We start from the raw sequence: 16,863 nt of genomic DNA on the forward strand, positions 1-16,863 counted from the left end.
TTTTTTTTTTTTTTTTTTTTTTTTTTTTTTTTTTTTCTGAATAAAGTGTCCAGGATTCGGTTTGAAATCTTTATTATTGTCATGCAACAAACTTTTTTTTTTTTTTTTTTTTTTTTCTCTCGCCAATCTACTAAAGAATGTAATCAATACATTTTTTACTGAAAGAAAATATTTTTTCTATTATGAAAAAGAAAGTCAAAGTTAGAATTTTTGAGGTAAGACTTGGGCAAGTGTATATCAGTCAAAACAAAGTGTGATATTTAGTCATCTAATGGGGCTGTCTGTCATCTTAGGTGCCCTAAGGTAGCTTGCTTGACCTCCAAGTGGCATTCTGCAGGTCCCTTCCGCTACCTCTTTCTGGATGGCTTTGTTATCCTCAGTGCTATTCATCTAACTATGGATAACTGAATCAATTTCTAAATCTTTGACTTTGGTGAATGCTTACACACTTGGGGAATAACTGTATGTTGTGAAACAACATACAATAGCTGAGATATCCACATGGATTGGGCATATATAGCATAAAACAGGCAAGAAAGTGTCATTCTGCTGGTGTTAGCAATGGGTATGCAGTATATACTAGTATATGTCACTGGGTACTTTTAAGCGGGCAACAGGATCAAGACCCTCTGTAAAGAAATCTACTTTTAGGTGACACAGTCTTGAATGGGATCGTGCCTTTGAAGCTTAGTCTGCCAACAAACACCAAGAATATCTTATTAAAATACTAAGCTGCAAGCCACAATGCAGATACAGATCACTGTATGTCAAAGCTTTAGTTCTAAAGGATTTTTACAAACTTTAGGTTTTGCAGTCTGAGAGTAGGTACAGAGTTGTCTATATCATGAAATGGATTAGAGTTTGGAGGAGTCATCTCAGCCTACTCCCCTATATTCAACATCTTGCCACTGTATTTCTCAACTTGCTAAAATGCAACAATCACTTTTCTCAGATGGATAACCCACTATTTGCCTTACTGTTAGAGGAGGGTTGCACACAGTGTTTCTTCTCCAGTTATATAAAGAGCCTACAGTGCACCAAGCTGGGGCCTCTGGGAGGAACACTTCTGCACATAGGTAGAGCATCTGCCCTTTCTGAGAGGCCCAGACGTGCAGAAGGATGCACATCAGATGAAGTGCAGGACACAGGGCTCTCCCAGGAGCTATAAAAGCCAGGTCTATGTGGCAGCTGGTATATTAATGCATGACAGCTGCCCATGCTGCCTCCTTTCACTGAGCTGCACCTTCACCACTTGCTAGCTGGAGGTAGGATGAGTGCCTAAGTGCTAAACCAAAGTTGTAAAATGTATTCTACATGCTCTCACTGCTTTACAAATGAAGATAACATTTTACCAAGTAGAAAACACTGTATTAGGTTCTTTGAGTGCAGAGCTAATTCTTTATAATGCAACAGCCATACAGCCACATTACAGCAAAGTAAGCATAGATACATAAAAACTGAAGAAAGAGCAGGCAAACCAGCTTGTGCTATTTGGCTTCAGGCAAAAATTAAAGTGAGCCATGCTGAAAACTTGTGAAGTTTTCTTACTCTGTCTTGACACCTGTCTTTGAAGCCTGAAAAGCCTGACAGCACTGGCTGCAGAAGCTTTTCAGTTTGATGTTGGAAAATATGCATGCAACCAAAATTACATGTCATTTAAAAAGGTTCAACTTCCCTTCAATGTGAAGAGGGCAGTGAAGAGGTCAAAAACTCTGTCTGGCATTTGCAACATGACTATAGTACAGAGAAGAGAAAAATAGTGTTCTGAAAGTTACACTAGTTAAATATATCTGTGTGTGTGTATGTGTGTCTGATCATGCTTCTGAATGCTAAATCCATTGCCCTGGCAGGCCAATATTAAGAATCATGGCTGTAATCTGCCTTCAGAATCATGTGGGCAGCTCCCAGTTTGGACAATGGGAGATATGTATGACTACCTTAAGGCAGAATTCGCCATATATTCTTATCCAAACCAAATTCTGATATATTTCTCTTGCACTGTGATTTCAAAACATTGAAAGGGGACACTTTTGGTCAAGAAGCAGTGTTGCTTTCAGATAATTGTATTTATCCCAAAATGACATGCTGCATAAACACAGGGCATGCTTTGGAATATTAATTCAGCTTTTTGGTTTTGAAAATGATCCCACCAGTCCTTTCAATACAGGGACGGAAAAGTTCTTTTGAAGATAACATTTATTATGCACATCAAAATGCTTCAATGCAAACAGGACAGGCAAGATAACACATTTTAAAAGTTTTCTTGTTTTCTTTTTTCTTTTCTTTTTTTTTTTTTTTTTTTTTCTTCCTTTCTGGCAAACAGGAACCTTTTATTTTACTTTTCATTATTACTTTTTTACTCGTTTCTCCTAAGCTTGGAGCTATTTATGGAAATTACAGTACTCATGTATAGTAGCTTCAGTCAAAGGTCTCAGGATTGGTAAGAGAGGAAAATTTCGACTGAAAGCTTGTTATTCACATCGTTCTCTTCTCAGCTTGGCAAAGTTGAAGGATAACGTCATCTGTTCTAGATATTTCAGATTAGTCACAGAACTTTTCTTGGTGGTTCAGTGCCTGGTCATCCAGTCAGAGGAACAGTAATCCATATGGAAAAATTAGCTCAATGCTACTAGACTGGTGGTTAATACTTGAGCCTTAGTTAGGAATGTTCGCAGCATCTTGGGACTCTTTTCTTCCTCGATCAATTTCTTAAAATAGGATTCTTCATCAGAGGCTGAAAAGAGGAGGACTGTACTGAAGTATTTTTTTTTTTTTTTCCATCACCAATTTTTTTTTTTTTTTTTTTTTAGGAAAAAGATACATATATTTAAAATGTCCCATGCAAATAGTAATAAAAATAGTTACACAATTTGGTTAGAAGTTACACTCTGAATTCCTGTACAGTAGGAATAGTTTGGTTGGTTTGTATCCTGGAATGATAATCTTCAACAGGAGACTTTCACATTTAATGTATAAATGCTGATACACACTGCTAAAAATCTGCTAATTAACCGTATTTTTGAGTAAGAAAATGTCTTGACACGTTCCTTTGGATTATTTTCAACTCTGTATTAAATTAGAAAATCATTGCTTAGCCACACATACAGAATACTCCTTCCCATCTGTGAAACAGCTTATCCTAAAGGGTTAAAATGTCTTGTCTAAATGAAGCAGGTGAAAAGGGCAGTGAACCGAGATGTAAAATCTTAAAAGTGGTCAGGTAAAGGTCACCCTTTGCCAGTTAGCTTTGACAAACATCAGCTTAAAAGGGCATGTCTGACTTCAGAGTCAAAATTGTTAAATATTTTGTTTAAAATACAGTTTTGGAAGAAAAAATGATTTTGAAGAACTATGTATTAAAAATGTAAATTAATGAAACAACTGCATTCTTCTTTGTCTGCAACCATTCTTTAAAAACATCAATTATGTACTAACACTGAAAAATCAAACCCCAAATTTATTTAGATTTTATTAAAATGAAAAATTTACCAAAATGCTTAATATTTAGAAATATGTTCAAATATATCTACTAAATTCCTCTTTTCTATTCACAAGTAAAAGTAGATAAACCAGTTTTGATTAGCTGATTGAACTATAATGCTTGGAATGTTAGTTCCTACTACAGCCAACTTTGAATTTATAAAGCATCAACAAAGGGGATACTGGCATTGCAGACATCTAATTTTTATGCCATCTGCTCATTTCTGTCATTTAGAGGTTTTAGTTTTTTCTTCCAGTTTCTTATGAGTCAAGATTTATCAATCAGAGATTGAAAGAAATCAAGTATATTTCTGAAAATTACTATTGTAAAAAAAAATTTAAAGACTACATGAAGCAAAAAAATTAACTAACTTATTTTTTAAAACCTGGTTTCAAGTGAATTGTGATTTTAAATGCATACCAAAAAACCTCTGAACAGACATGACAGTCAAGATAATTAAGATACATGGCTCCCACCCTCCCACTAACCTAGGAAATGGCAGACTAAATAACACTATAACTAGAGAGGAGATTGTCACATACCAGTATAAAACAAACAAACAAACAACAACAACAACAACAAAAAAAAAACACAAAACGGAACAGAATAAAAATACCTTACCAAAATCGTAGTGACAACTACTGTTCTATTCTCAATGGCTGACGTGTCATTTCCAAGTGTAGGTTCATGCTGAATCAGAACTAATTTATCCATGTCATTCCAGTAACCAACCTGCAAAATAAAATTAATATAATTTATAGCAGCTAACTCTACATCCTCTATAATTGCAAATATTATAGGGATTATACCAGGCTTGTTCCACTGGCACTGACCTTTGGCACCTGCAAGTCCAGCTGTTAAACCTTTCTTTAGACTCAGTGGAGAGATGGCACCACCAGAGAGTGACTCAGCCCCTGCAGGATATGCATCCCACCTAGAATAGTGCTTGTCTTTCCCCACACTAAAGCATGATGAACATGACTACAGTCTGAAAGGTTTTCTGCTAAGTGCCAACAGAGGTGAAACAAACAAGCTTTTAGTCTCCCTGGCTACACTTAGGCTGCCACAACCCTTCCCAGAGCAGCCTTTAGGTGAAATACCTGCCTTTGTTCATTGCTGGTGCTGAAATACTCTGGAGCCAGGTTTGGTTCACTCATTCTCGCATTCCCATGGAGGAAAAAAAGAAGAGGTATGCCTGCAATCAGAAGCCCTCCCCTTACATACATACACACACTGCTGTTTGCCATGGATACCTCTGAAATTCAGTACCGCATGTGGCTGTGCCCTCTGTATTGGTAGTGATGCTGCTGGGCACAAGACATGAGCCAGCATCCTTTCCTGGGAGGTCCCAGGGGTGTTTGCTTGTTGTAAGAGCATATGGGATAAAGACAGCCTGAAAAATGGTGATTCCACCTCAAACCTTCATTGATGTGCTTGGGAGCTACTCAATTAAAACTTAAAACCTCTGTCCCTCCAAAAACAAACAAACAAACAAAACAAAACAAAACAAACAAACAAACAAAACCCTACAGACTATGTATTATGTCTTTGGGTATCTTGGTACTGAGGCCAGTCCTCTTTAACATCTTCATCGATGATCTGGATGAGGGGATTGAGTGCACCCTCAACAAGTTTGCAGACGACACCAAGTTAGGTGCATGTGTCGATCTGCTCGAGGGTAGGAAGGCTCTGCAGGAGGATCTGGAGAGGCTGGACCGATGGGCCGAGGCCAACGGTATGAAGTTCAACAAGGCCAAGTGCCGGGTCCTGCACCTGGGGAACAACAACCCCAAGCAGAGCTACAGGCTGGGAGATGTGTGGTTAGAAAGCTGCCTGGCAGAGAAGGACCTGGGGGTAGTGGTTGACCGTCGGCTGAATATGAGCCAGCAGTGCGCTCAGGTGGCCAAGAAGGCCAACAGCATCGTGGCTTGCATAAGAAACAGCGTGGCCAGCAGGTCCAGGGAAGTGATTGTCCCCCTGTACTCGGCTCTGGTGAGGCCGCACCTCGAGTACTGTGTTCAGTTCTGGGCCCCTCGCTACAAGAAGGACATGGAGGTGCTCGAGCGAGTCCAGAGAAGGGCTACAAAGCTGGTGAAGGGTCTGGAGAACAAGTCTTACGAGGAGCGGCTGAGGGAGCTGGGACTGCTTAGCCTGGAGAAGAGGAGGCTCAGGGGTGACCTTATCGCTCTCTACAGGTACCTGAAGGGAGGCTGTAGCGAGGTGAGGGTTGGTCTGTTCTCCCACGTGCCTGGTGACAGGACGAGGGGGAATGGGCTAAAGTTGCGCCAGGGGAGGTTTAGGTTGGATATTAGGAAGAACTTCTTTACTGAATGGGTTGTTAGTCACTGGAATTGGCTGCCCAGGGAAGTGGTTGAGTCACCATCCCTGGAGGTCTTGAAAAGACGTTTAGATGTAGAGCTTAGGGATAAGGTTTAGTGGAAGATTTGTTAGCGTTAGGTAGGAGGTTGGACTCGGTGATCTTGGAGGTCTCTTCCAACCTAGACTATTCTGTGATGCTGTGATTCTGTGATTCTGTGATCTAAAAGAAGATTTGAGTCCTTAACCTTAAAATACTTCGATACATCTGTAACTCCTGCCCAGTCTGAATCTCAGAACACATCCAGCTCCTCAATGCATGTGGTGACACCATGTTCAGCATCTGTACCAGGGAACAGTCTATGCAATGGCAAGCAGTTCATGATGATGGTCCCATGTCTCGCTCTTACTTGGAGTTACCTAATCCTGCCTTACAGAATGCCAGATGCAGGTCCCTTTGCTGAAGCTGCTCTCTTACATCCAGCCCGTGGCTCACTAGCACACACCTTTCCTTTCTCCTTCTTTCCAGACTCTTTTTTTGCACCTAAATCATGGCTGCCTGTGGACCTTCTGACAAGGCTGCTGGGAACAGCTCAGTGCCTGTTCCTCTGAGCCAGCACTAAGAGCAGTCCGCTCACATCAGTAGGACAACACGAGAGCAAAAGTGGCAGTAGGACTCTAGTCCCACCCAAAGGGGCTCTCCAGGTTGCTGAGACCCTAATGAATGAAGCAACTGATCCTTTTTCCCAGGAAAGTTGCGGCAGTGGCAGCGATTTTAAAGTGCTGGGCAATTCAAGCTGGCATAGCTCACTTTTTAGAGGCACCTGAGGACTAGTCATCAGCATCTCTCCCTTCCTGCCTTGATTAACTGGAGCTCATGAGACCAAGAGCTGGTGGAAGGGAATTCCTTGTCCATCTTACTAGAAGAGGAAAGGGAATTTTAGAGGAAAGTGGAATCTGGCTAAAGCTCCAGTGTAACTGTCGGTGCCAAAGAACAGTCTGTGCCTTGGATGAAAAGATTTCATTGTTATGCAAATCGGCTGAATGATCAGATCAATTATGTAGCCAATATTTTTTTTAACATTTTTGCAGAACCCAGACTAAAATTCAGTTTTACATAGGTTTATGCCTCCATGAAATGTGGCTAATTTTGTTCAAAAGTGATGCAGTAAGAGTGTAGAAGTGCTGGGGAGTGGTTTTGGTTCCTGATTTCACATGTATTAAAGAATCCTGTGTATTCTTAAACCATTCTTTATGTTTAATATTTCATTCACTCCCTTTTTAAAATTAATTTATGGAGAGGCAAGTCATTTTAGAAGTCCCTAGGGCAGTGTGCAGACACACTTATCACACCAGTGAATATGCATTTGTGAGAATTCCAAATACATAGGGTAACTGGATCTGAATGAGTAAGTATGAAAGAGTATGGGTGACTGTTTGGTTTTCTATTAGTGAAGCAAACAGGCACAAACCCTTTCAATGCCAAACTTTTGGTACATTTAGTTGGCTTGTCCCTTTTCTCTTTGCAATTGCTATAACAACCTATGAGCCTTGATTTAGGTGTCTGCATCTAACAGAAGTTTCAGCATTGCTAATACAGGGGAGAGACAGGTTTTATTCCTAGTAGGATGCACATTAACAAATATTCTTTTTCATCCAGGCAACCATAGATTTGCAGATACAACTGATAACTGAAAATGTCAAGTTTCTGTCAATAACTGTGACCAGCTAAAGGCAGAACATGTACACTGAAAGCTGGCAGTTTGGGAAGCTCATTATAACCATGAGTGATTGTTTACCGTACAGTTCCTCACTGCTGGGAAGTTCAGAAGGAAAGCAGAAAATGAATGATGAAGTGTGTTATAAAACTAAGTACCATATCAAAATACAGCCAGAGATAAAGGGTATTTCTGAGGAACAGTAGGCATTTTTAAAGGAACGCTAGCCTGTGAGCATGGATGTGAATGTGCATGTGTGCACCTCATATTAGCACTAAAGTACCTCTGCAAGTGAGTTACTAAATAAATATATAAGAAATATATGACGTATGAGTATATAGGTTCACAATGACTGTGAGAGCACTAAAATACAATATGCTTATTTATAAAATCTCATATCCTCAGGGAAATAACTCCTGAAAGGATAAGATTGAATTCAGTTATTATATAAGTAAATCCAATTCAATACAGATTTCCGTTGGACTTTCGAGCAGTTGCAGCCACTTATAAAGAAGCTGAATTTATCTTTTAGAAAATATTGCAAAAATATCTGCCTCAAAGTAAATTTGTCAAAACAGATTTTCAAAAAAAAAAAAAAAGTGTAATTTTTGAAAGTTTTTGCACCTTGTAGCAACCACTGAGGTGCTTCTGCTGAAGTCTGCAAGTCAGTAAAGTCAGAATACTTTAAATTTCGATAATCAATTTCCATTTTTTTGGCCCAAGTTGGGACTCAGGAGCCAAATCAGAATGTCTTGTGCATGTACATGTATAGATATACACTTTGTTTACTTTTTTGTTTTGTTTTTAATCTTGATGGTATCATTTTGTAGACAAGAACCAAATACAAAATTTAGCATAAATGAAACTAATAGGGAACTATGAATGAAACTAATGGGTTATGGTATGCCATTTGACTGCACTATATGGAATTCCACTTCTCACTGGCTGTGCAGTTTTGTAATGTTCTTTTCACATCCCTAAAATTGTGGGCAACAAAAATCACTCTTCTAAAGATTAGAGGCATGTGTTATTCTGACTGGAAAGACTAGTCCTGGAAAGATACTGCTGGGTGATTCATAAGTCATGTTACGTAGGATATGAAGGATATTTTCCTTCTATGACAAAGTGACACGCTGGGTGGATGAGGGAAAGGCTGTGGATGTGGTCTACCTTGACTTCAGCAAGGCTTTTGACACCGTTTCCCACAGCATTCTCCTCAAGAAACTGGCTGCTCTTGGCTTGGACCGGCGCACGCTTTGTTGGGTTAGAAACTGGCTGGATAGCTGGGCCCAAAGAGTCGTGGTAAATGGAGTCAAATCCAGTTGGAGGCCGATCACTAGTGGCATTCCCCAGGGCTCGGTGCTGGGGCCGGTCCTCTTCAATATCTTCATTGATGATCTGGATGAGGGCATTGAGTGCACCCTCAGTAAGTTTGCAGATGACACCAAGTTAGGTGCGTGTGTAGATCTGCTTGAGGGTAGGAAGGCTCTGCAGGAGGATCTGGAGAGGCTGGACCAATGGGCCGAGGTCAACTGCATGAAGTTCAACAAGACCAAGTGCTGGGTCCTGCACCTGGGGCGCAATAACCCCAAGCAGAGCTACAGGCTGGGAGATGAGTGGTTGGAGAGCTGCCTGGCAGAGAAGGACCTGGGAGTGATGGTTGATAGTCAGCTGAATATGAGCCAGCAGTGTGCTCAGGTGGCCAAGAAGGCCAACAGCATCGTGGCCTGTATAAGAAACAGTGTGGCCAGCAGGGCTAGGGAGGTGATTGTCCCCCTGTACTCGGCTCTGGTGAGGCCGCACCTCGAGTACTGTGCTCAGTTCTGGGCCCCTCGCTACAAGAAGGACATGGAGGTGCTTGAGCGAGTCCAGAGAAGGGCTACGAAGCTGGTGAGGGGCCTGGAGAACAAGTCTTACGAGGAGCGGCTGAGGGAGCTGGGCTTGTTCAGCCTGGAGAAAAGGAGGCTCAGGGGTGACCTTATCGCTCTCTACAGGTACCTGAAGGGAGGCTGTAGCGAGGTGGGGGTTGGTCTGTTCTCCCACGTGCCTGGTGACAGGACGAGGGGGAATGGGCTTAAGTTGCGCCAGGGGAGTTTTAGGTTGGATGTTAGGAAGAACTTCTTTACCGAAAGGGTTGTTAGACACTGGAACGGGCTGCCCAGGGAAGTGGTGGAGTCACCATCCCTGGAGGTCTTGAAAAGACGTTTAGATGTAGAGCTTAGGGATATGGTTTAGTGGGGACTGTTAGTGTTAGGTCAGAGGTTGGACTTGATGATCTTGAGGTCTCTTCCAACCTAGAAAATTCTGTGATTCTGTGATGAAAAGAAGACATTAAAGGTGAAAGCTTCTTAGTTCAATTAAGTACAGTTATTTCTCATACATTGCAGAGGATTTTCAGGCTGGATGGAGCAGACTTGGTCCAGTGATCACATAGTAATGCATAAATATTATGTAATAAGTAATATGTAAGAAATATGTAAGTAATACATAAGAAAGAAATTCTTGTGAGTAGAGATCTGTCAAAATTGTTATGGCTTATTATATCAAAGACAGGTAATGGCTTGAGAATGGCAGAGAGAAAAGGGAGAGCATGCCTAAAAAGATAAGAAAATCACCTTCAGATGCTATTACAGCACGGGCATAACTCTTTTTGCTACCATCCTCTCTCTCAAATCACAGGCAAGAAGAAGGGGTGGTAACATCCCTGCAGTGGTGTCAGCCAAAACCACCATTCTCAAAATGGATGAGAAATTTTGAAATGGTACCAGAAGGCTGATTTCAACTGTTAGCTTGCTGCTAAGCAAGCTCCCTAATGAGTTACTGAAGTTGTGACCTAATGAACTACACCTTTTCCACTTTGCCTTCCCTCCAGTACAACTGGGTGTTGGGGATGGCAGGGTCATACTTCTCCACTTGTCTTCAATGCTCCCCAGCCACCCCGTACATCCTCTGAGCTGCTGGCAGTGCGGCTTGCAGCCAGGCAGACAGCAAGGTCAGACACATTCTCTGGCAGGAGGCACAGGGCTTCCCAAGAGGGAAGCAAGACAGATTCACCTTTCCCAATGTATTTTTCAGCCATCTGTCATACTTTCAAAAGGCAACTTCACTAACACACCTGATAAGCAGGCACATGCTTTTCTTTGGTCTACAGCTCCTGTACAAGGATACACTGGCAGTTAGTGTATCCTGATGTGTAATTCTGCTCTGGATCTGTAATTTAACACTTTGTTTCCTCACCAGTGCAGCATATGTTTGGGGATAGACAATTCACCTGGGGTACTATTTACTGGGCTTGTCACCTCTGGCCTGACAGTGGAGGACTACTTTATTTGATTCTGATTGTTTCAGTCCTTCTCAAGCAGCCATGATCCTCCTATTCACCTCCAGTTTCTCACTTTCTCTTATTCTGATGATTTAGCAAACAAAACAACCCACAGTAACTCCAAAGGAAATAAAACACTAGAGCCTGAGTACATTTTCTGCTCTTTATTTATTTTACATTATGGTAAATGGACAAATTCCAACACAAAAGAGGAAGGGCTAACAAAGCATAAGGCTTATCTTTTCACAGTGACTGAGCTGAGTGATAATTTATGTGCATTCAGACATAGAGGATGTGCTTGGACACACACCATCAGTATGCCTGCCTGCCTGCCTGCGTGACATCCCACCTCTCCAAGATGCACACTTGTTTCTGTGTTTCCCCATTTGTTGCACAGAATAATAGTATCTAGCAGAAAACAGAGATTAACTCTGCTTACACCAGACATTTTTACTATCTATTTGATATATTTTTAAAATTATACACAATCCAGTTTACTGTAACTTTAATTATTTAATCATAGTAAGCTATATGCTAGTAAACATTGTCAGCACTTACCTTCCGGGGGCCTGTGTTTTTCAGCTCAAAGACATCCATCGTATAGTTGACTCTGCGACCATAGTGATCAAACTGAACATTTCCTGTCAATCCTTGTATTCGAACCTAAAAATGGAAGAAAAAGCATCATGAATATCAAGATTTATTACCATAACAACACTACTACAGAAGAATGAGGCATTATAAAGCCAAAATGTTGGCTACTTTTCCTTTGTACTCTCTTTTACTGATGAACCATGCTCAAAATAGGCTTAGGTATGCCAGTGTCTGTGTGCTAACAAAGACACACAGTGGACCTTCTTTTCTTCCACAACGTTTTCAACACTTTTTAGCTGCAAGTTCTAAGTAGAAGGTTATTTTTTAGCATTCTCATCACCGCTGAACAATATTCTGGATCATATAAAATAAATGTAAAAGATCTTTGGCCTGAACTTTTATACCTTTTTAAACACACCCTGGTGGAGAATTAAATGTATTAGTTGAGTATGTGCTGCTCATCAAGGCAACTGTGAAAACAACCTTGGTCGCAGCAAAGCAATTCACTATCACAGAAGATGGGTGAGATGCACAGGGCTTGAAAGGAGTGTTTCCAAAGCCTCACAGTGATGAAGGACAGACACAAAGCCATAAGACGGCTGTGGCACTTTTCCATCATCTGTCTCAGAGCTGAAACCAGAACTTGTATTTTTTTTCATCTCCTTTCTGCTTAACTGGAGGATACCCAGACTGGGGTCCTCATCCCAAAGAAGTCATGGCCATATTGCTGCTGGCTTCAGTTGTATCAGAATCCAACCATGCAACAAGTATCTTTGGCCAGACCTGAAGGGTCATGCTATCCAACCTAGTACAGAAGCTTGACTTCAAGCTTCTCACAATTGTTACAGATCTGTGCATTTGCACAGAATATGCAAAGCATTAAATGTTTTATTTATCTTCCTAACAAATAGAATGTGGATTTAAACCACTTACTCTTTTCCTTTGACCATTTGTATCTGTGCTTATTTTTCTCCAGGACTGAAACATTGGCTTCCAGGCACAGAGCTGCCATCTCTGTCAGCAGTCACTTCTCCTCAACAGTTTCTCCTGAGCAGAGCCTGCTCATTTGCAATAATTTAAATTCAACTGCAGAATTTTTATTTTCTTACTGTCCCATTCAAATGAAATTCTAATCATCTTGACAGAGATCTGGAACTTTCTAGGCATCCATATTCATCAGGAATTCTAAATCTTGACATCAGTGAACAATGGCTCTGGGTAATGTCTTTTTAAAGAAAAAAAACACACTACCTATATGATTTCCCTGGAAGAATTCTACATTTATTCAAGGTGACAGAAGAATATTAGAAAGTTTATATTAGATAGAAAAACCTTTTTCCTCAAATGACAGTATCTGCATACCCAGGTTATATGCCAAGAGCAACAGATGAGCTCAACATCTCAGTGGCGGAAGTCCCAGCTATTTTAATAGAAGTACTAGTAGTTTCCAGTAATTGTAGTTCCCCTCTGCCTTCATTCCAAATTATAAAGCAAAACATCCAGATGAGCTGTTTCCAAATGGCAACTTACATGTAAATTCCCCCTCTCCCATACCCTTGAGTTTAACAACTTCTGAATCATATAGCGTACAACTAGTATCTAATATTCACAAAAAATACTAGAATAAAGCCTACCCTTACCTGTTTTAATGTCCTCTCCATATCAATTCCTTGACCCCATGGGGCAGCAGGGTTAGCAAGACAATCACCAGCATTTCCTCTTCTTGAAATATCAATTTTCTGTCTTCTAAGATTACGGAAAGTTTCAGCCATCACAAGTACTCCATCATATGTTAATGCAGATGTATACTAAATGGATGGACAAACACACTGCTTTACAGTTGGTAGATCTTTACAAAAATCAGCTGTTCTCAGTTATTTCTAGCTAGGCATTACACAGCAGTTTCTACATTTTCATTCAGAAAGAAACTCTTCTCAAAACCAAAAACAATTTTGTCTAAGGAATGTAGGATTGAGAAGAGTACATTGCAGTAGTTCCAGTTTTAGGACTGTATTTCATAAGGGCAGAGAAATCTGCCTCTGAAGTACTATCAGAAGAAACAAATTAAACTGAAAATAATCACTTCTCAAACTTTTTTTTCCAGTTGTCTTATCCATTGGAAAATAGCCTCATGAATCCACCTAACTTACTCAAAAAAAAAAATAATGAAAAAATGAAAAAAAAGTAACTCACTGAAAAAGATAAATAAATGAGCAGAAATCCAAGCTATTATAATTGTTAAGAATGATCAAGAGCATGTTCTTCAAACCTGTGTTGCCCTCTGAATAACACAGGGTACTGAAGAATAAATGGGTCTCAGAAGGTCATCTAAGATAGTTTGTGTTTCTACAGTACTGTAAATACTTTAGGTAGAGGGCATGACAAATTAGATGTGTAGAGCAAGTCTTTAGCAGATGTTAGCTTGGAGCCACATAAACAAAGGGGCATTTTCTCAGCCTGGTCCTCTGATGAATTTACTGCATCAGGAGATGTGGATTATCAATAGCAACCCCAAGGCTGCTACTGATATACCATGTAGCTCAGTCTCAGCTAGGTTTGATATGTATTAGCACATATAATAACAGAGCTATTTTGAGGAAGTCATATTTATAACTATGCTTTGATTTACTTGACAATAAAACTATATGTGAAGGAAATATTTTGTTATCCATCTGTGAGGGATTAGGATAGAGGAACACTGGGATGTAATTGGATAGTAAGATCATGACTGAAAATGATTACTATGCTAGGTTTTGAGGTGGATAGAATTTCTACAGGAAATTCCGAATTAAAATTTAAGGGTAGTAAATTTACGATTGTGGTTACATCTCATATACAGAAGAATTCATCTGTCGGGAAAGCTCTGCACGCTGAATCCAGATAATTAGTCTAATTCATGTAAAATTGGTTGAAATTAAGTTGTCAGTTAAGTGTTTGACCTTTAGTTCCTGTCTGTAAAGAGGTGATTTGGAGAATAACTGACAAAGGATATTAAAGTACATCCACAAAATGTGTTGCAGCTTGTGTTTCTATCATATAGTCACAAGGACAGGCAGTAACAATATGCCAGTAACAGTATGATCAGCTGCCTTCTCCTGTGCCTAGATATTAAGGTCTTTACTCATTTATTCAGCAATGTTAATCAGAAATTAAAAACGCTTGAGTGATATCATTGGTAGTGCTTCAGACCATCCAGTACCTTTGGTGGGGTCTCAGATCCTGGGTATTCTCTCTGGTCCAGCTTCTTCCAGCGTTGCATCAGTTTAGTTACCATTGGTGTACTGAAATCTACCAGCTGAAATCCAGTCACATTAGCTCCTCCATGCATAAACCTCTCCAGAGAAATATCTTTGAATCCCTAGAAAATCAATTTAAGAATTTGTTTGCTCTCATACACCACTGTGGGTCCAATCTGCTCTAGATCAGAAAGATGGCATAGCAAAGTGTTCAAAGAAGATGGCAACAGCAGGTTTCCATCAGAAGTTAAGACTTAAAATAGAAGAATAATGCTGAAACTTTTTTCATATTTTCCATTTGTGTTATAAAGAATGAAACAAACCCAAGAAATTAAATTCTCACATTATTGCTAGTGTGGTCTCAACAGCTAAACAACACATCACTGGGTATGACACAGTTTTGGAAGTACATTTGGTGAACCAACTGAAAAGTGCCTACAGAATATTAAATCCTTAATCCAATTTACACTGAAGTTGGCCAATTTTAATGAGCACTGTGGTAGTGCTTAATCTATCCTGCTACTTTGCATGTTTGCAAAGTGAACAACATTATTGTGTAAATATATTTATTCCGGGATTTATTGGTTAGGGTGAAATTACCTGAGTTACACAAGTTATGAGATAATATAATAGATACTAGGATGGAGAGAGAGCACATGAGGGTCTCGTCATTAGCACAAGGAAAATATAGTATCAGAATCACCTTTTTGTGAAACATGGTGGTGATAGCTCTCAGATCTGATACATATTTAAAGTCTGGAGTGACCCCCAACATTGAATGAAAAAAATAAAGTACATAGACTTCCTGACTTACTGGTTTTAAGGCTAATTTGTCCCAGTATACAGACAAATTCTTTAGTAAAATTTGCCTTTAGAGACATATCTGAAATTCAAGAAACTGCATAAGGAAAACTACTAAAGATGCTAAGAAAAAAACATGAATCTTTCTGCTCCTTTTCTATCTGCTAGACTTACTGGTATCTCAAAGCAATATTTTTGTTTTCTTAAATTCCTGTGATCAGCATTTAGCTGCGGAAACAGAAGTGTATTATTATACTTGATTTAAAGTAGAAAACTGAGGAAAACAAAAAAGTGAGGTACTGACCCAATGGCTGAGGAAAATAAAAAAATGTCCAAGACAGAGATTTGATTCATGTCCTAAAGGAAACTGACACTGAACATGAAAGGTGACACATCAGGAAATCCTATTACACACATTATTGAACAGCTGGTAGACAGTGACACATGGTAATGCTGAAGTAGATGTGACCGTCTCCACCACATACCCTACTGCCTACATCAGCCAGTTTGCATAGGAAAGGTTACTTGAGGAATTATTAATTTTGAATGTTGAAAACCTTATTTGTAAGACCCTAAGAGAATAGGGTCATTCTCATTTCAAAAGCCTGAGGTCTTAAAAATAATTTGAAATTGTCTTAGGTTAAGTTACTAGTACAGCAAAACACAATAACATATTTCAAGTTAACTAAAATTCCTTGAGGGAAAGAAAAAAGAAAATAATTCAAAGTATACATTAGACTCTGATCTACATTCAATGTGCTTGGCCAGGAAGGTATTTCAGCTTGAAAAATGGGCTATTTAAAAAATAAAATATTGCACTTACTCTTCCTTTGCCCTCTGCTAAACATTATTTGTGTAAATGTGCTGTTTAGACTTAGAGTGAAAATATGAATTGGTAATTTGACTGGAAGTAGCTGATTTTACAACAAAATGAATTTCCCCTAGAGAATATAGAAGTTACTTCAAGAATTGTTATCCTAGTAATATAAAAAAGATGAGTCTAGAATGATAGCATAGTTCTGTAAAGGCATCTAATTCAGCCACAAGATACACTTAGCAGTCCTTTATGCTACACTGATTTTGATAAGATTTAAGAGGATAATATTGAGTCTTTCTTTTATAGATGTCAGAAACAACAGGACCAAGTTCTTTAATGCACTGTAAAAAATGAATTATACACAACTGTATATTAGTGACAAATGGCAGATATTGTATGAAATGCTGTAACTCCAAAGCAAAACTAAGTGTTTCACTTACCGAGCAGGGGTATAATTCTAGAAAAGGATCTTACCAGGTTGGCAACAATGTAATGGTATCCTTTAACATGCTTTCCCACGCTCACAATCTGCAGCAGAGAAAAAAAAAAAAAAAAAAAAAAAAAAAAAAAAAAAAAAA

The 16,863-nt window shown here is 39.4% G+C and overlaps 1 protein-coding gene across 10 annotated transcripts in view; it reads right to left on the reverse strand.

Moving 5' to 3' along the window:
- Positions 1–16,863, reverse strand: part of GRIA4 (glutamate ionotropic receptor AMPA type subunit 4) — a 236,995-nt gene that overhangs the window by 65,633 nt on the left and 154,499 nt on the right. For 9 of the 10 annotated variants that reach the window (XR_004751259.1, XM_035327577.1, XM_035327585.1 and 6 more), the window contains exons 5-9: positions 16,760–16,813; positions 14,631–14,789; positions 13,072–13,239; positions 11,396–11,500; positions 4,103–4,213 (exon numbers count right to left, since the gene is read on the reverse strand). Coding sequence is in view for 9 of the 10 variants with exons in the window: in XM_035327577.1 (XP_035183468.1) it covers positions 4,103–4,213; positions 11,396–11,500; positions 13,072–13,239; positions 14,631–14,789; positions 16,760–16,813 (597 nt within the window). In the remaining variant the exon portion in view is untranslated. Of the gene's footprint in view, positions 2,735–4,102; positions 4,214–11,395; positions 11,501–13,071; positions 13,240–14,630; positions 14,790–16,759; positions 16,814–16,863 lie in introns of all 10 variants that reach the window. The other variant, XM_035327647.1, reaches the window with a different exon arrangement.

This window comes from Oxyura jamaicensis, chromosome 1 (assembly GCF_011077185.1).
Source record: "Oxyura jamaicensis isolate SHBP4307 breed ruddy duck chromosome 1, BPBGC_Ojam_1.0, whole genome shotgun sequence".
NCBI classification, from domain to species: Eukaryota; Metazoa; Chordata; class Aves; order Anseriformes; family Anatidae; genus Oxyura; species Oxyura jamaicensis.